This window comes from Miniopterus natalensis, chromosome 7 (assembly GCF_054644295.1).
Source record: "Miniopterus natalensis isolate mMinNat1 chromosome 7, mMinNat1.hap1, whole genome shotgun sequence".
Taxonomy (NCBI): Eukaryota; Metazoa; Chordata; class Mammalia; order Chiroptera; family Miniopteridae; genus Miniopterus; species Miniopterus natalensis.
This window is the reverse complement of record NC_142087.1, coordinates 11056232-11077082: the sequence shown is the minus strand read 5'-3', so window position 1 is coordinate 11077082 and position 20851 is coordinate 11056232. Positions and strand designations below refer to the sequence as shown.

General features: G+C 42.5%; 1 protein-coding gene across 1 annotated transcript in view; it reads right to left on the bottom strand.

The window, feature by feature from the left end:
• Window positions 1-20246, bottom strand: part of NDRG3 (NDRG family member 3) — a 61078-nt gene extending 40832 nt beyond the window's left edge. The window contains exons 1-2 of the mRNA XM_087818751.1: window positions 20220-20246; window positions 2941-3041 (exon numbers count right to left, since the gene is read on the bottom strand). Of these exons, the coding sequence (XP_087674877.1) occupies window positions 2941-2997 (57 nt within the window). The 5' untranslated portion in view covers window positions 2998-3041; window positions 20220-20246. The remainder of the gene's footprint in view (window positions 1-2940; window positions 3042-20219) is intronic.
• Window positions 20247-20851: the final 605 nt, after the last annotated feature.

Below are 20851 nucleotides of genomic sequence, written 5' to 3'. Positions count from 1 at the left end.
ATGTATGTACAAGTAGCCACTTGCTGGGCAAGGACAGAAGTATTGATGTATTGGAGGGGGGGCTGGGGGGACTAACTGGGGTGGAATTGTTTGTTTGGGAATGCCACCATCCAAAGAGGGCCTCTTGCCAATCTACGTCTGTAAAGCTTCACTGGAGCAGGGGAGCTCTCACGCACAGTGATTGGATAGGACCACTTCTCAGGGAGAGAGATGGAGCATGGGAAATGGTTAGGAACAGCACAGGCATTTCAAAGAGGAACTAATAGATGTTGGAAAGTGAGGCATAGCTTACTTGAATTCTTAGACTGCTTGGGCCGCCTGAGTGACTTAAACAATAGAAATGTATTTTCTCACAGTTCAGGAGGCTGGAAATAGAAGATCAAGACTCCAGCAGGGTTTAGTTTCTGTTAAGAGCTCTCTTCCTGGCTTGCAAATGGTCACCATCTTGCTGTGTCCTCACATAGCAGCCATCTCTCTCTCTCTCTCCCTCTTCTTTTTTAAAACAGTATGTTTTTATTGATTTCAGGGAGAGGAAGGGGAAGGGAGAGAGAGATAGAAACATCAATGATGAGAATCACTGATCAGCTCCCTCCTACATACCCCCCTACTGGGGATCAAGCCTGCAACCAGGCCATGTGCCCCGACAGGGAATCAAGCCATGACCTCAGGTTCATCGGTTAACACTCAACCGCTAAGCTACATCGGCCACGCTCTCTTCCTTTTCTTAAAAGGCCACCACCAATCCTATTGGATTAGGGCTATACTCTTATGACTTCATGTAACCTTAATCACCTCCTTAAAGACCCTATCTCCAAAAAAAGTCACATGGGGGGGTTCAACATATGAATTTGGGAGAAGAGGGGCACAATTCTGTCCAGAGCACTTGGGCACACATCAGACACAGCTAAGGCATCACTGTGACCACAGAGAGGAAGATCCAGAAATTAATGTAATGCTTTAATGCTTTTCTACGGTAACATTCACTGAACCTATCCTTTTCCAGATGCTTTCTCTATGAGCTATTCAGTCAATTAACTCCTGCAACTCTTTCGTATAGGTGCCTCTTCAGGCATCCTATGGACTTCCAGGGTCAGGAAAGGGCACTCCTCTCATTTGTGCCCCAGTTCTCAAACATCTGAGACCCATTAGGTCATGGTTTCCAACACTGGTTAATCAGAATCACTTTAGGCACGGTTCTCAATTACAGGAGTTTTTTTGTTTTTTAATCCTCACCCAAGGATATGTTTTTATTGATTATTTTTCAGAGAGAGAAACATCGATGTGAAGGAGAAACATCGATCAGTTGCCTCCTGTACGAACCCTGACTGGGGATCGAATCCACAACCTAGGTATGTGCCCTGACCAGGAATCAAACCTGAATCCTTTTGGTGAACGAACAGTGCTCCAACCAACTGAGACAGGGCAATTATGGAAGTTTTCACAAAAGCTCAACCCCCCCCCCCCCCCCCCCCCCCCCCGCCAAAAAGCTCAACCATACCCCAGAACAATTCAATCAGAATCTCTGGAGGTAAGACCAAGGCATTAGTAATTTTCAAATCTCCCCAAGCAATTCCAACAAGCAGGACCACTGATCACAGAGGTGTATGTGTGTGTGTCCTGTTTTCCCCTCAGATTCCAATTTAGTGGAACCCAGGAATCTGTATTTAGAAACAATTCCCTGCTGATTCTGGTGATCAGCCAGATTTATGATAGGTTACTAACCTCCTGAAGATGAACTGGCTACCTGCCTTGTAAGCTATACATAAGCTTTAAAAAAGCAGGTTTTATTTCCTTCCTTCTCTTTGTGGCACATCATTTTTGGGACAGCCCTTCACATGCACCAAAAGACAGTACTTAAAGGAGAGTTTTTTTAAAACATGAGGGGAAAGCAGCAGAAGAAACCAAAGGGGGCTAAATAAAGTGTGCAGCTTGCCAAAGAAAAGAGCAAAAAATCTGGTGAAAGATAAAGGAAGGGTTGAGCACAGTGGCGATAGAGAGATGATGTCGCAAGGAAGAAAATGGAGCTGACAGGATTCAACAGCAAATTAATAAAACACATAGTAAGTCAACAGCCGTAGAAGTTGTAGGTGAAGGGCTTTCCTTTGGGCAAAATAAAGGGCAGTTACTTAAACGGGGGGAAAAAAGGGGTAACAGGGAACAGCATCTTTTGGTGTACCCCTCATCCCAACCTCACCCATTTTACCCTCAATCTTCATCAATACTTCCCTCAGGAAAGAATGTCATGCAGTCATTCACACCAAGCTACAAGAGTATTTTAATAGGGGACAATGACAATAAACCAAAAGGAGAGGACTGTAAAGAAAGAATTTCAGGCTCATTTACTGAATGAATAGGGACCGGATAGAAGATAAGCAAGCCTTTCTTTCTTAGCCTTTTGGTAACTTGTATCACATCACTCTTTATTTTGTATATTTCTCCAATACTAAAATAAAAATGAGGTATACTACCAACACCCAGGCATCCCTGATGAAAACCTCCACACTGACAGAAGGGTCCCATCACACTTGACAAACCAGGGAGAGTGCTGCAGCCTATGCACCTCACCAGCCATGGATATTAAGTTTTCCTTATAGAAACTGAAACTCAAGACACTTGTATTCTAAGTCAAACCCCTACTTAACTTTGCCTTATTACTTTTCCCCTTAATATCTCTATCTGTGAAACAGGAAAATCTGAAGGATAACTTAATTCAACGTGGCCCATGGAAATAAAGTAGGAGGAAAGAAAAAAAAAAAGAGGAAAGGTATCAAAAAGATGGTTGGTTAAAAAATATATTTTAAAAAGTATTCTCTCCATAGAAAGTCAAGCTAAATATGTTTTGAGTTAGTTACTATACAGAAATGAACTAATCACAGAAGAAGAGAGAGTTTAGTGAAAAGAGTAGTCTCTACATTTTAGTGAAAACACAATAGTCTTTACCTTATCATTTAGAAGTGGTTTGATCTCTGTCAGTTGAACATCCTGAAGTTCATCCATGAGGAAGATGAAAATAGAGGATTCTCAAAAACAAATCAATAACTCTGAAACAGAAGAGAAGGAAGTGAAGAAAAGGGCTTAAACTAGGAGTTGGGCCCTGGCTGGATAGCTCAGTTGGTCAGAGCATTGTCCCGATACGCCAAGGTTGTGGGTTCGATCCCCGGTCAGGGCACATACAAGAATCAACCAATGAACGCATAAATAAGTAGAGCAACCAATTGCTGTGTTGTTGTTTTTTTCCCCTCTCTTCCTTTTTCTCTCTCTAAAATCAATTAAAAAATTTAAACCAGGAATTGGAAATATAATAGTTCCATTACATCCATTCATTCAAATATTAGAGGTTAGAATGTGTCACGCACTGTTCAGGGTAAAGACACAGGAAACTAGATAGTTATGGCAGACAGACTCAGAGTGGCCTCTATGATCTCTGCCTCCTGGTATTCACATCCTAACAAAACCCTCCTCCCCCACTGAGTGTGGGCAAGACCTGTGACTTTTGTCATTCCTTTCAGGGACCCAGAGGATGCTAACTGGGAACACTCCTCAAACTATGGACCCCATATGCCAATCATGAGCATCCCAAACATTTGTGCCACTTAAGAGAACACAAGCCTGTAAAATATGGTTCTTTTCTCAGACCCCAGGCACCGTATAAACTTGATTAAGCTACTGAATGCCCAGAAGATGAAATTTTTCTTTTTTTAAAACTGATTTTTTACAAATATGTTTTTATTGATTTCAGAGAGAGGGAGGGAGAGAGAGAGAGAGAAACATTGGCTGCCTTCTGTACACTCCCTACTGGGCACAGAGCACGAAACCCGGACATGTGCTCTGACCAGGAATCAAACTGTGAAGTCCTGGTTCATAGGATGACGTTCAACCAACTGAACCACACCGGCTGGGCTTAGTTGTTTTTTTTTTATCAGTTACATTTCAAAAGGAGATGAGGTGGCTTGAATCTTTTATCACAAATTTCAACCAGCATATACAACTCTTTTTTTTTACAGTTGCACTTTGACCCAGTTAACTCTAAAAATATTGGCCTAATTGGTATTTACTTGTTGTGTGTTTATTAATCACACTACAAACTGTGGATACTTTTCATTTGGACTTCACTGTTTATCAGTAATTTAAAATGGCTATTTTAAAATTCTTTTTTCTATTATAAAAGCAATACTAAATGTGCTCACTTTAGAAAATGTGGAAACCACAGAATAATGAAAATATATTTTACTTAATCTTTCCATCTAAAGACAACTACTGTTAAGATTTTAGTCTATTTCTTTGTTCTTTTTTCCCACGTAAAATGGTGGTTTCCTGAAAAAGTTTTTCCAACCCATCTGCTTTATTCCCTACTCACACATTTGAAAGCAGGGTACTTCAAGATGTTGATTACTCAAATATGACTCCACATAGGGCCTGTCCAAGAGCCTCAGGGACAGAGGAAAGCCTGAGCTGCCCTCAGGTCTAAAGCGACTGGCATTCACCTAGTGTTCCCATGCATTTTTCAAAGATTAAAAAAAGAAGTGATGATGTGATGTTTGGGCCAGGACAAACACTAAAAGGCACAAATTAAATGAGAAGGCTATCCCTATCAGCTGGGCCTAATGTAAACTTAAAGCAGAACAGGAAGCTGCTACAGTGTGAGCTAGAACTTGGCAACAAGACAATAGATGCTCACCTTCCACATTACAGGGGACCTAATGTATTCTTCTGGAGACTCAATTTTGCTTAGTTCTCCTTGTTCTGAGCCCTTGCCAGTGAACAGTTTTGTAACACCTATAAGAAAACTATGACCACATGGTGGAAAATTCCATCTCCAGATCTCCCAGCTACACAGGCTAGCTTCCTCCTGGGGATCTAAGGCCTGCAGTTCCTTCTGCACATGGCTGCCAGATCCATCCTGATACTAAGGGCTATTAATATTTTTTAAAAGCTAGTAGGGATTTTCTAAACTGCAGTAGATAACAAAATGTTCACACTCTTTCCTAGTTTATGAAGTAGAGGAAGGACTGAAAAGTAAAAGCCAGCAATCCTTGAACTAAAGAAGCCAGCCTGGTACCAAATGGCTAGAAAAGGGGAAAAGCATAAATCCTACACTGTGCCAGGAACTATAACCTAAGCACCTTATGTTTAATCCTCACAACAGTCCTCTCAGGTAGATACCTTCATTTCTTACTTTGAAGATAAGAAACTTAGGCTTAGAGAGAGGTTAAGTAACTTTTCCAATATCCCACATTTAAGTAACAGGGCAAGGATTTAAAAGCCTTTGCTTTTCCCACGAGACCATAATGTCAATGCCAGGCTCCATCTACTGACTATAGAGCCCTGGGCAAGTTTCTTCCCTTCTACCCACAGGGGCATGTCCTTGAAGTAAAGGTAATAGAAACCCAGACAATCCTGTAACACTAATGAGTCTGATGCCTTAGAATGAAAATTTGAGTCATCACACCAGGAAAAGAAACCTCAATATCTCAGTAGTTAGCTGAGGACTAGGAGAACATGAGTAGGGAAAAGAGAAATAAAATTCCACCTATTGCTTGGTAACCAGTTTTAGAAACAAGGGTTATTTCTTGCTTTTTGTTAGAATAGTGAGCCTCAAACAATCACAGGGATATCGTGTTTAGGATCTTAGACATAATCAGTTTTGAGTGATGACAGTCCAATAGGTGACCTCATCACATGAGGAGTGAGATCATTTGAACTGGAGACGAAGAATGGAAAGGCTTGATATTTAGCACCAACCAATCCCTAATAGAGATGAGGATGGGACAAAGAAAGACTACTAATCTAATTTTATTCTGTCTTTTTCTGAAAAAGATTTCAGATGGGATTTCAATAAGTCTCAACAGGCCAGACTAATCAGAAGGGGAATATAGTGGAGAAAGATAGGAGTTGAGAAGTTTAGTGCAGAAATCTAGCTGATGGGGGTGGGTGGGTGGGGACAGCAGGGCGGAGTCAGGAGTTAGGCAGTCAATGGAGGGGAAAAAAGGGTACACCTATAATACGTTCAACAGTAAAGATAAATTTAAAAAAAGAAAAAGAAAGAAATCTAGCTGAAAGATGACCAGAGCCTGACCCCGCTATTAGAATCACAGATATAAAGAAGAGAGATCTGGGGTATTAAAATAAGTAAAAATAGTGTGAGGTCAGAGAAGTCAGATTTTGCCAAGGTTTTGTAGGGGTTTAGAACACACCACCCCAAGATGTGCCTAAATAGTATGCAGATTATTATGAGCTAAGGGCAACCAAGACCCTGAGGGCTCAAAAAAAACCTTCTGTCCAGAGCCCCACCCCCAACTATCTAGAAGAATTTAGGAGCCTGGCCCATATTAAGAGTTATCACCAGAAATGACTTTTTACATATCTATATGGTAGGACAAACTAATAATTGCTCAACATGTGCTCTCCCTGAAACTACTTTTTGAAGCCCGGAAGTGCATTAACTAATCCCTAGCTCAGAACGTCGTATACAAACTTCCCTCTCACATATGTGTCTGACTCTCTCAGGTATGTTGGGTTGCCATACATATGTATATAATTACATTTGGTTATTTTCTCTTGTTAATCTATCTCATGTTTATTTGATTATTATTAGGCCAGCTGAAAGAACTCTCAGAGTCAAGTTTCTTCCTCCCCCCCAGTTTCTAGTTAGGGGGATAAAAGAATGATGGTGCAATGAATGGAAGTGGGGAACTAAAAAGCAATAACAGAGAAAGTGGTGAAAAAAATCAGTTTTGAAAACAGCTGAAAACTGGACATCCAAGAAACCAGAGCACTGGGTGGACTGAGATTTAGTGAGGGAAATCTGTAGGTACTAAAGGGGAGCAGAGTTTGCTACCCCAAAATACGCCTCTTTGGGGTATTGATTATTTCAGGCTGGTTAATTTTAAGAAACAGCATACAAGAGAAAAGCTCTGAAAACCAAGTAGAAGGACATTGTAAAAGGACATTCACATTTATAAGGGAAATCTCCATCTGTATGGGTGTTTCCCTCACTACATCAGGCCTGCATTTACTATCAATGGTAAAGACCTGGACTGAAATCTATATAATAACCTTATTCTTGATTATTGTACTTTGCCTGGTAACTTCCCACAACTGACTCGCCATCCCCCAAACCTTCTGTCCTTAGCTGAAGGTGATATTTAAAGTAATGGCTTGACATTTTGGGGAGTTATTCAGTTTTCCCAGGTCTCTTCCATATATATAGGAGGTATACATTTTATTAAACTTTGCTTTTCTCCTGCTAACCTGTCTTGTGTCAATTTGATTATTAGTCCAGTCAGAAGGGTAGAAGGAAAATTGTATTTTCTCCCCCAGAGAACTCACCAAACCAGAGACCTGGAGGAGCTGTAGGCCTTATGCTCATCTGAAAGACAACTCAGTGATGGAAAAGAGGAACCAGTAAGAAACAAAAAATCCTCAGAGATGCAAGGTAATGCAGAAATACAAAGTCAAAGAAATCAAGGGAGAAGAGAAGTTTACATGAAAGGGGCAAAAATCTATCAAGCACTCAAGAGGAAAGGAGGGGGAGGACTTATCTTTGACAGTGAAAGTCAATAGTATTAAAATTTAAGAAAAATGAGGTTCAGTTTCTCTGTGCTAGAAAAGAAAAAGCCCATGACTATGACCTTTTAGAAACAAAGAAATTGACATTTCTGAATTAAAATGTTTAAATGTAAGCAAAAATGTTCCTAGGATGGCCAGGAGAGGCACCAGTGTTCTTTGATATTCAGTACTTGAGAGGACCTTTACATTTAAAGACCATCAAGACTACTGAGTTTCAATTTTTGCACCAAAGCTCTGAAATAACAGAAAAACGTGTAGGGGCACTGGCTGAAGTGATGGTGAGACAGCTAGTGTTATAGCATAGTCAAAGCTAGGAAAATTCCAGGACAAGCACAATGAGGAAACTGAGAGATTGTTAAACAGCGGTTTGCAACCACCTAGTAAATCCTATCTTCCTTAAACCAAGGACACTTGAGAGTAAACGGTTTGTGTTAGATGGGCTAGGTACAGAAACTAGGGTACAGTAATTCACCAGGGCAGGAAGTCCGGAATGCCCAGCAAGGGGGGGGGGGACTGGGAAAACAAGAACTCTGTCCCCAGGGTGACCTATCCTCCCCCAGCATATCGCTGGTCCTGTGGTTCTAAAGATAACATCTAGGCCTCGGTTGTATTCCAGCTCCAGGCCCAGACAAACAGCAAAACCAGAGAAGTGGCACCCTGGTTGCCTCAGGACCAAATACATTGAATAATGACCCCCTGCCATGGCACCAACCAATCAGTGGATACCACAACCCTGAAAGAGCACATCTGGAAAGCTGATGAATATTCTATTGAGACACTCCCCTGAGACCTCCCCTAAGATTTCCTGCCTGCAAGAAAGGGATAAATAAGCTCAGGACAAAGGACCTAGTGACAGCTCCCCACCCCCACCACGCCAATGCCATCTCCTCCTCCCTTCCCAGGGGACCCCACAAGACTTGCAACCAGGGGAGCAACAGGCATCAGCAGCTTGTCCCAGGCTTACCCCCTGAGCCTGTCTCCAATACTCCTCTCTCTCTCTCTGATTTCTCAGTGAGCCAGAGCAGCCCAGCCTAGGCTCAACTGTTACTTCATCTATGCTCTTCCTTGTTTTTCTATCCTAAGTATATTTTTGCTGCGGTCAATAAATTCTTGCTTGCTTTGCTGTACTTTGTCTCTTGATTGAAATCTTTCCCTCAAGAAGAAAAGAACCAAGGTCTCCTCATTATCTCCCCGGTAACAGTAGGGCTCTGTAGAACACGGTTTAAATAAAGTCCAACAACATATTTCTGAGTGCAACTATTGTCCACTCAGAAAAAATGGGTGCCCAGATTCTTCCAGTCATGGATAGAGCCCTTAAGCACATCAGATGTGGACTCTACACCCACGTGGGCCCCTACCTAGCTGAGTGGCACTGGGCAAAGCATTCTCCCTTTCTAGACCTCAGTTTCCCCATCTGTCAAGGGAAAAGGTTGGGCAGGAGGACCTTTTGGCCCCTGACACAGCTGACATTCTGTGACTCAGAAGCTCCCTGTAAATGTATTAGATTTTACATTCTCTCCTAGGGTAAGAGTTCCCTTGTCCCTCACCTCATTTGATTCTTACTACAATCCTAAGAGGTCACTCAATTATCAACCTGATTAGGTTCAAAGACTAGTTGAAGATCACTTGCAAATCAGTGGGAGGGTGCACTTGGCCTGACCCCAGGGACATGAGGGTCTCTGGCTTTATTTCACTCTGCACTGTGTCCATTTAGTCAGAGAAAGCTCACTGAGATTTCCAGTGCTTAAAAACACTGCTTTGTTACTTTAAAAAGACAATGAGGGACTATATATACTAATGGCTTTCTAAAGTACAAGCTGTCTTGTTTTGTAGCTTTCCCCCATGACCAAGGTAATTTATGTGGTCTTCATCACGCTTTTGTCAGGATGTACTTGATGCCATGTCACTCGTTTGTATTCTAGAGGCAAAGTCAATCACTTTTGGTTTTGGAAATACTGCAGACAGACAACTAAAACAGAATGAAGGCTGCAAACAAAGGAGGCATACTGAGGAGAATGAGCTGGACAGGTGCTGGACAGCTGGAGCTGGTGCTGAAACAGTTATGGCTAAAAAGCTGCAGTATGTGGCCGGGGACCAGCTGAGAAGGTAGACAGTGGTGCTCCTACAGCAAGCTGACACACATCCTCTCTTTTCACTTATAAACCAGTGGCTGAATGGGTAATTATTATAGGACTTCACAATTTACAAAGCAACTTTGCATCTAACATCTTACTGGATGATTATGTGAGGAAAAACACTGGGGCACTGGCATCTATTACAGAAATAGGGAAACTGAGGCTTAAAGATATGAAATGGAGTGACCAAAACAATATAATAAATGCAACAGCTGGAACAGAAACCCAGTTTTCTCCTGATCCCAATGCTCACTCTATGCTCTGTATCATATTGTCTCCCAGGTTATCACAGATTAAAATACCTGGAGATAAAAAGGAGAGAAATTGAGCAGGCTGCCTCACTGCAGTGCACCTACTCCACACTGAGGACCTCTTTATCTCTGGTCCTAAATTACACTGAATGGTTAAGATCAGGCCACAGGCTCGAGGATTAAACCCTAATGTGAAGTTAATAACAAGAAAGCTGAGATTTGGGACTGGAGTTTGCCTTCACCAACTAATTCAATTGAAGAGGGGAGATTAAGTCTATAAACAAATCACTACAGTTCCAAGCAGTAAAAAACACAAGCCTACGAATTTGACAAACTCTAAGGCAGTTTCTAAACCTTGGCACCACTGACATTTTGGACCATAGAATGTTTAGGAACATCTTTGGCCTCTACCCACTAAATGACAAGTAGCGCTCCCCTCCAACAATTGTGACAACCAAACACGTCTCCAAATATTACCAAATGTCCTCTGGGGGGAAGAGCTGCTCTGACTTGAGAACCACTGCCCTAAGGGTTATGGATGTTTAGGGCAAAAGTCGGTTAATGCAGTTGTAGATACAGAGATAAAGAGTCACAGAGGAGGTAACATGTGAACTGAACCTTGAAGAATAAAGTCCTGGCTGGGTGGCTCAGTTGGTTGGAGCGTTGTCACGTACACCAAGGAGTTTGCAGATTCGATTCCCCATCAGGACACATACTCAGGATGTGGGTTCCATCCCCAGTTGGGGCACATATGGGAGGTAACCTATTGATGTTTCTCTCTCACATCGATGTCTCTCTGTCTCTAACCCCCTTCCTCTCTAAAAATTAAAAAAAAAAATCAATAATAAACATTCTCTGGTAAGTATTAAAAAAAAGGATAGATAAAATTCTTGTAGGTGAGGATGACAGGACTAGGAAGGAATTCCAGAAAGGGAGGATAACTTAAACACAAGGAAATGAGAAAGCACAGGTCTGATGGAAAATGATCCAGTTTGGTAAGAGCAGAAGGTTCCTGTTGGAAATAGGAGATAAGGCTAAAAATGCCATTGAAGTCAGGTCAGAGAAAGCTATCAATCAGTTAATATTTACAACATATATACACATAATGAGATAGCCAACAATACAAGATATCACACAGATGTTTAGTAGTATACAAGTCAAACCAGCAGCACTGCCATGTGTCCCACCTCCCCAAGAGGGCAGAATGTTGCTTAAGTATCAGGTATTATGCTACACCTACTGTTCATTGCATTTAGTCAGAGCTAAACAAAGCTTGGAACGAGGATAGAGGTGGAAGAAACAGCTAAGGACTGGCTGGAATGCTCAGGAGTTTCCCAAAGGAGGTAAGAATGATGGGCCTTGAATGTGTATGTTTTGGATAGCTATAAGGGAAGAGAGCGCATTCTAGGTAAGGACATCAGGGATGGGGAAAAAAGAAATATACAAAATATGTCAAAAAGAACAATGTAGCTGGGAAAGAAGGAAAGGTTGGTCAGAACACAGAGCACATAAACGGGACTTTATGTGTGGAAAACCACTGAGGGTGCCTGAGCAGAGTGACACAATTGTTTAATACATGGTCATCTAATCTGGTAGTTCTTAGCTATACATTAGAAAGACCTGGGAGCTTTGAAGAATAGCAATACCCAGGCTCCAACTCTAAAGATCCAATTTAATTGGGCTAGGGTAGGGTACTGATACTGTTTTTACTTTAAAAAAAAAAAAGTGCCTTTATTGATTTCAGAGAGAGGAAGGGAGAGAGAGAGAGATAGAAACATCAATGATGAGAGTCACTGATAGGCTGCCTCCTGCACTCCCCCTACTGGAGATGGAAACCTGCGCACGTTACCCTGACAGGAATCAAACTGTGACCTCCTGGTTCAGAGGTAAACTCTCAACCACTGAACCACGCCAACTGGGACACAAGTGATTCTTATACTCAGCTAGGACTGAGAACCACCAGTCTACAGCCATGCCCTTATCCTCAAATGAGAAAAGAGGCCTAGAAATTTAAGTGATTTGCCTAAAATTACACAGCCATTTAGGTGAGGGGCTAGGACTGGTGTCTGATGACTTCGCTTTCAAGTTTTGCCAGGGTTAAAGCCTGAATTAATCTAATCATAAAACTACTGTTTTAAGCATCCCCACAAGCATCTAGGATAATGGATGTTGGGTTTCATTGCTGCCTCCTGGGGGCCCTTAGGAAAGGGTCTCAGGAGACTCCCCAAAAAGCATAATAAACAAGCCAGACAACCCAGCTCCATGGAAGAAACAATGGCTTTTTAAAATACAACTCACTGAGCTTTTGTACTACAAAAGGGAAGTGTGGGTGCCTCTTCATCAGAAGAAATACTCTCAGACATTCTATTCCATAAGCAAAGGTGGGGAGAAAAGTGATCAAAGGTAGCATCTTATAGAACCTCATTTTAATAGGAAACACCCTTCTGGTCCACGGCCCTGAAAAAGGGCCATCCACACACCCTGTGTTTTTCTGAAAAGGGCAGCACCCTTTACAAAAGGCCCATCTTTCCACTGTGTCATTCCTGGATTTTGGCAGCAGGTGGTAAATAGGAAGTTTGCAAAGACTGTCAAGCTGGAAATCTGAGCCGGTCCTATACTACATTCAATCTATTCATTCCAGGGTACTGGTACAAATAACTAGTAGAACAAAACAATGCTCATCTAGGGACCTTCTTGTTAACCCCAAACACCTATTAACCAGCTGAAGCTCTAACATAGGGGCCATACTAAAGAGATTCTAGAAGCAGAAGCACTACCCTCTGCCTTCCACTCTTGAAGGATGCAGCTCAAGATGCTAGAAAAGCAACTGCTATCAAGGCCCTGGTATGAGCTCTTGGGCTGGGCTCGGGGTTCCTGCCAGCTATAAGGCAGAATCCCTGAAAACAATTTGTTCTTTAACACAGCCTGAGTGGAGGTAAAGAACAAACCAGAGTCCTAAGATGCAGTACTTAATACTCATACCAGCCTAACTTATTGAGCAGTTACTATAATGCCAGATACCATGATAAGCACTTTATCCATTCATTATTTCATTTTATTTTCCAACACACTTGTAAAATAGGTACTGTAATTGTAATCCTATTTTATAGATGAAAAAACTGATACTTGGAGAGGTTCTGTAATATGCCAAAGGTCACACAGCTAGTGGATGGCAGAGTTAGAATCTGAACCTGAGCAGCCTGCATCTAGAGCTTAGAAAGGCCTCTATAAACAATTTTTCCCACTTGATGCCAACTAATCATTCATTCTCCTACTTACTGTCTCAGGTTTGGCTACTGCAATTTACCAGGATCTTATTGAGGAAAGAATTTTGAAACTGAAGAGCACCATATAACGTTTAGGTATTACTAATACAAAGTTGGGTATTATTAAACATTAGCATTATTATTTTAATTAATAGGTGAGAACTGTACCTATCTGGAGGTATTTGAAAAGCAACCCCGTGGACTGTCTAATCATCTAAAGTCACATTTTAATCAAAACCCTGGTTAAACCCATCTTTCAACACAAAGGTTTAAAAGATGCGACATCTTCAAGCAAACGGCATAGTACCAGAGTTAAAAGATTCAACATCTTTAAAATGGATAATAGGGCATGAACTGAGTGCTGCTACCTTGAAATGTGCACAGGTACACTTACCTTTTTTCCCATTCAGGAAAACATCATTGTGATCTGTACTGCAGGAACCAAATGTCATGCATCATCCATATATGCATAAAGTATATACAATATACTTAATTATGCATGATGGGGGGAGGGTAATATTATCTGTGAAATAATGTAAGCAGCTTTTCATTAAAAAAAAAAAAGCATTACTTTTACTTAACACCAGACACTAGGTCAAAAATTTCAAGGTTATTGTAGCACACTAATAAAGTTCAATAATTAATTCTTAGAGATGCTACCTAGTGTTGAAGCTATTCTACTCTATTTTATAGAGATAGAAACATCAATGATGAAAGAGTCATTGATCGGCTGCCTCCTACACGCCCCCTACTAGGAATCAAGCCCACAACCCGGGCATGTGCCCTGACCAGGAATCGAACCTCGATCTCCTGGATCCTAGGTCGATGCTCAACAGCTGAGCCACGCTGGGACGGGCTGAATTTGATTACCTTATGCCAATTTTTTTTTTTAGTTCTAATCATTAGTGATAACTTGGAAACAAATAAATTATCCAATGGCATTTCACCGTTCATTATTCCTTTTTAAAAAAATAACACTTTTAAATGTACTGGGGTGACAATGGTTAATATTAACACAGAGGTTTCAGGTGTGAGTTTCTATGTTACAAGATCTATATATTGCTCTGTGTGCCCATCAACGTTCATTACTCCTACAGGTAAAAATTCAACTGGTTTAAAGAGAATGGTGGTACTAAGCTAGTTAATTAAATCAAATATTCATTACATTATTTCATCTGTATTTTAGGTTTTCTTTTACATTTTTTTTTATATGCTTTCTGATATTACATATTTTTAAAGACTATGGAAATAATTTAAAGATTTGAGCTCTGGTAGATGTTTACTGGATTTTAAAATGTAATATTTTGATAATATCGTATTATAACTGTCACACAAACGCTTTTTTAATGTTTTAACATTGAGTATTGCAGTTGCTGCTTTGTACACAGTTTTCTGCAATAAAGGAAGTGGATTCATTAAAACTGGGGGGAAAAAAAAAAGATTCAACATCTTCAAAAACTGAAGCCCTGGTGGGTGTGGCTCAGTTGGTTGGGCCTCATACCAAGCACCAAAAGGTTGTTGGTTCAATTCCCAGTCAGGGAACAGAGGGTTTTGGACTCAATCCCCAATGTGAGGCATGCAGAAGGCAGCCAATCATGTTCTGCTCTCACACTGATATTTCTCTTTCTCTTTCCCTCTTCTTTCCTCTCTCTCTCTAAAAATTAATAAAAATATTTTTTTAAAAAACAACTGAAGAATGGCAGGAGGGGTCCTTCCCCAGAGCTTTCTCAACTGCAGGGAGAATGAGGCAATAGCCTGATTCCTCTCTTCTCTAAGTATTATGGCTTCACATAACAGTTTTAGAGCTAAAATGTCATAATTTTAAAAAGCATTCCATTTTTATCGTAAGTTGAAAGTTCAGACTTAAAAATGTAGACGTGTTCTCAGAATAACTGTGTCTGTCTTGAAAGCAAATAGTATTCCTGAAAAAAATGATCATATAACAGTTACCAATTAAAGGAAAAGCTGGTATGTCTGCTAATCTTAGGTTAGTATTAGAAATGGGAAGCAACTTCATACTGTTTTTATGAGTGACATACAATTTTCCTTCCCAATTTATTATATTTATGTTTTTAGACTAACACTCTACAGGTTCCCTCAAAATAACAGCTATTGCCGTCAAACCTGAAACAGCATTATCTTTAAAAAAAAATAACTGAAAAATGTGTAATAAAAAAATCTTAATAAGTAACAAAATCAAGTGTGAAGAGAGGCTGTAGCAGAAAGTTTTATCAACTGAAAACCCCAAACTGTAGATAGACTATAGGCACTTTTAGGTGGTAAAGAGATTATAGTCTAATGACATAGCCAAAGCCTGTGGTAAGCCACCATTCTACTTGAGAAATTAATTTTCCTATATTAAATCTCTGAGGAAGATAAAACGAACAGCACCTCCACACAAAAAGTTAGGGAGAATGCCTAACTCCATATTACACATTCCTTAACAGCAACCAACTTTAAAAGCATGTCCTGTTTGATAATGTAAATAGCGTCTACATAGAATTCAACTTAGAATGCAACAAAGCCATATTTCCTCCAGTGTACACCCCATTCAGATATCAACAATGGATATTTATTTAGGACTAATAATGTCAAACTCTGTAAGGCATTGTGAGAAACATAATTTTGAGTCACTGTACCATCCCTCTCACTGAAGACATAATACAACCCATTTTTGTATGGTATTTAAACATCCTCCGTATATCTCAGTTAATTTCACATAATAAATATTTAATGACTAGATTGTAAGTAAAGAGTATAAAAAAATAGTATTAGCTCTGTGATTAAAGAAAAAACTTTCATTTACCAAAGAAAGCCCTGAAATCTAGCATGTACTCATATCAATCTGGGTTTAGGTTTTGTGTGCCATTTCCCAGCAGTCTCTTAAAAAAGGGCTGGTTGGGAGGGTTTAAAAAGGCCTTTCAGAATAATGACTTGACTCCCAGTTCTGCAGTAAATCCAAAATGCTATCAGTCTTTGGACCTGAAAGTCCTTGACACACCTCCTTTCTTTCAACATCCCTATTCAGACTTGTCAATTTTCCCTCCAGAATCTCCCATTTGCCCTTTTCTTTCTGTCCTCAATTCTTGTCTGGATTTGCTCATTCATTCATCATTTACCAAGTGCCTATTATCTGCCACAAACAGAGCTAGACCTTTATCCTTGTTCCTATGAAGCTCACATGATACTCAGTAGAGCTGTCATCGGCCCATCTCAATCACCAGACTACAAGCTTTACCAAAGGCTTTACATTTCCAGATCCCAGCAGCATCTGGCATATAGCAGACACTCTAAAAATGTTTGTTGGGTGACACTAGATTATTTTAGCAAGCTCTTTCTTAATCCATAAATGTTTTAGCACAGTATATATCTTCAAAAAGGACTCTCGCTTTTCTTTTTTTAAATACAAAAGCAGTATGTGCATAATGCAAAAATATAATAGTAAGGTATTAGGTAAAAAGTGAATTCTCAAACCGCCTAAAAATATCCCACTTCCAGAAGTGACTGCTACTACAGTTTAGAATGTATATTTCCAGAATTCTCCTATGCCGGTATATAACATGCACATGTGCACATGTACACACACACTTAATACTTTTTTGGAACAAGTTCTTTGATAGTTTCTGACACTAGCTTCTCAACCTTCTAATCCAGTGATTCTCCAAGTATTGTCCCTGAATTAGTAGCATCAGCATCATCAGGGAACTTGTTAGAAATACAATTTCTCGGGTGCCACGATTCTGAAGCGCACTAAAGGCTGAGAACCACTGCTCTCATCCAGTCAAGTCACCCTGGTCGTCAGGTTTTTTGTTGTTTTTTTTACTGTCCCTTAAACACATCAAGTATTGTTAGCTTCAAAATGCTTTCCTTGTCCTTTTGATTAAGTCTGACCCTACCAATCTGTCAAAGCCCAGAAAGTCCTAACTCCTCCCCAAAGTGTTCTCACTACCACAGCTAATCTCTCTCGCACCTCTCCCAACTCCTATGCCATACCTAGTCCCTCTACCACAGGATTTAACAATTAGGTCTTCACTGTCAGAGGATAGTTCTTACTATTAAAAAGGCTTTCAGAATAATGTCCTGATACTCAGTTCTGCAGTAAACCCAAAATGCTATAAATCTTTGGACCTGAGCGTCCTTGACACACCTATTACGATCTGCTGGGGAATATTTCCCCAACAGATCATAAACTCCTTGAAAACATGAATCATATTTTTGTTATCTCTTCCTCAACCCTGTTTGAAGCACATAAGTAGAATTTTAATAGAGTTGCTGGTTAATGTCTTTGAGGATGAATTCACTGAAATACTGATAAACCTTTAATGAATAAAAGTCTAGATTTCAAGTTGTAGCCCCAGAACTTGACCTTGGACAAGTTCACTCCTTAGCATGAAGGCTGTAAAAGTGAGTTTGGACTCAATGACTTGATGCCTCCTTTCAGCCTGAACAGCAGTATGATTTTATGAAATGTTCCATGTTGAACATCTTTCTTATTCCATTATACTTTCATGTTGCTTTGCTTGTAATGCTATTACAGCAAATTTTAGATGTGATTTGAGTTACAATCAGATATGGTGTTTCCCAGTTAGCTAGTAAGCTTGCTCAATGGGAATCATGTTTTATTAAATGGCGAATCTTCCACCATTCCCAGCACCATGTTTTCCACAAAACAGCTCCATATATTTGCAGAAAATTATTTGAAAAAACTCTTCTTTAAAAATATATGTTTTTATTGACTTTAGAAGGAGAGGAAAAGGAAGAAACATTGATCAGCTACTGCCAGCCGGGCTGAAAAAACTCTTTAAAAAGCCTCATTTACGTAAAGAACCCATGCACAGATCTGCTGCCTTTCAAAGGGCCTTTTTGAATATTTATTATTATAAATATTATGAAATGATTTATGGTAAAAATTGTGATTTCTCCGGCAGCACCAGGGGCAGTCAGCCACAAAAGGCAAAAAATGTAAAAATGAATCTAACATGCATTTACGGACAGACTAAAAGACCACTGGCCTCAGGCTACCTTACTGTAACATGCAAATAAGAACGGTTTTGTACACTTGCACCAGCTCCAGTGCTGGAGTTAATAAACAGGCTTCTTGATGCAGGACCCTGATCTGCAAATTTTCAGAAACAACAGGGTGGACTACAGACTTTTGAGTGGTGGATGTAAAAGGAGGGACATCCTTTTACTAAGGATTTTGCTAAGAAAAAAGGAAACAATGCTATCCCTTTCCGCTTTTTTTCGTTGTTTTTATAGTATCTATGAGGAGATGCTAGCTGAGCCTGTTGTGACAATCATTTCACAATACATGTAAGTCAAACCATCATGCTGCATGCCTTACATTTATACAGCGATATATGTTAATTATTTCTCAATAAAACTGGAAAAAATAACGCAAAGGGAAGGACAGCAAAGAGAAACTGGAGGGTAAGTAGGAAGTACAGGAAGGCAGCAAGAAAACGTCACTCCAAGTAATGAAAAGGAGTAGTGAAAACTGGGAGGCTTTACCAAAGGCCGACTATGAGCTAAGCACTTGGGGCTGCAAAGATGGCCCTGACCTGGAGGGGCTCACAGTCCTACTGTGTGCGTGGGTGCGTGTGTGCATGCGTATGCGTGTGTGTGTGTGTAATTCTAATTGGGAAGATCAAGCAAGTAAGGCTGGACAGAGAAGGTGGGGAGTTAGTAAACTCTGAAGTGTGTTAAGAAGAATTTGCTAAGAAAAAAAAAAAAGTTTAGTTTGAGCTAGTTGTTTTGGGGAGGAAACATTCACATACTTTTACAGCTGTTACTTTGGGCCTTTAAGTCACGGTAGCTCTTTCTATTCAGCACCACTCGGTCAACACTCTCTTTTTACTTTATTTTAAATCCTAAAATGGTCAAGTCCAATGTTGGAACAGAGCCAGAAAGTCCCAGAATGAGGTGAGCGCTCGCCAAATTTGCTCTGTCACCTCCCCACCCAGAGGGCCCAGCTAGCCCGGTCCTGCTGCCCCGCGGCCAGGAAAGGAAGGCCAGTTACAGCCTGGAGGCCAGGCTGGAGGGAAACCCGCGGCGGGCAGGCCCGCTCACCGGGCTCCGCGGGGCAGCCGCCGGGGGAGAGTCGCCCTACCCCGAAGCCTACCTGTGACGCGAGGCAGGCTCCGCGGAAAAAACCGTGCGCGAAAAGAAAGGAGGGACACTCCGGGCTGGGAAACGCTGGGGTTACCCAGATAATCTTAGTTAAATGTTTAGCAAGACCCCGGGCCCTTAAGAACATCACTACCATGGTTATCACGGTAACACCCCAATCGTACTTCGGCGAGAAAACACTGCCTTTGCAGTCTTTTAGGGCGTTGAAGACGCGAATTCAGAGGTAAATGCATTTCCAATTTTGTTTCTAAAGGTCCGAGATCAAATTCCAACTGTACTGGCCAGAGACCCTGAGGCAGGAGCCAGCCCACGCCCCTGGCCAGCGGCGTGACCTTGGGCTGGCACTCCGCCTCCCGCTGCCTCAGTTTCCTCGTCTGCCCAGGGGGGCGAAGCAGCGCCCCCGTCGCAGGGCCGTCGCGGGCCGCACAGGTGTAGAGAGAGCTCACGGCCCACGGCCAAGCCTCCTCGGCTCTGCGGCGGGCGGGAAGGCTGGGTGCCCGAAAACGAGGCCCGCCGAGCCCCGCCGGGCCCCGCCGCCGGACAGCAGGCGCGGAAAGGGGGTCGCGCCTGAGGTGGGTCCCTGCGGCCGAGGCTGCGTGGCGCCCTGAGGCTCAGCCCCTGCTAGCTGCACGCTGTCGCCCGCGGCTCAGCCGCAGGGCCCGCTGCCTGGGCTCCGCAAGCGGCCGAGGGAGGCTGGGCTGACCCGGGTCCCGCGAGCCGGGAGGGCGCCGGGCGCCGGGGGCGGGGGAAGCTAGCAGCGCAAACTCGGGGCCCCACCGCGCGACCGAGACGAGGCTGGGAAGGAAAAGGCAAGGGGAGCGACGCCCCCGCAGGCAGCGCCGCGCGTCCGGGCTGAGGCGTCCACTCACCTGAGGCGCGGGTACCCGCCGTCAGTGCAGCAGCGGCGGCGGCAGCGGCGGCGAGAGGGGCGGGGGAGGCTCTGCGGCCGCGCAGGCGCGCTGAGGGCCGCGGGGCCGTGCGGGCGTGTCGCTCCCGCCGCGCCTCGGGAGCTACCAAGATGGTGGCTGAGCCGGAGCGGAGGTGCCATCTTAGGTATGGTTTTTCTGGCTGAGGCGTCTCCTCGGAGAACCTTAAGCTAGAGCTACCCGGAGGGAGGGGCGCTGGGCGCTGGGCGCTGCGCCGGGCCGGCCTCGGGAAGCTCGGGAGCGCTCGCGGGGGCACCCGGCACGCTCTGACCTGGGCCCCGCGCGGTTCCCCACGGCCGCGCGGCCCCCGGCCATGCTCACCGCGGGAAGCGGCCTCGTAAGCTACGGTGAATAAACAGTCATTTGAAGAGCTGGAATCCAAGGCTCAGTCCTCCGTCATTTCGCTGTTAGGACGGCCGGCTGCGCCGTCGCCTTTTTTGCGTGCTTGAGGAAGTGAATAATTCTTCATGATGATTACCTACGTGAAGCTTAATGACACATCAACTTAAATACTGCCAGAATGTACAGGACTAAATCCCTTTCCCGAGAGAGGTTAGCGTTAGAAGGGAAACCTC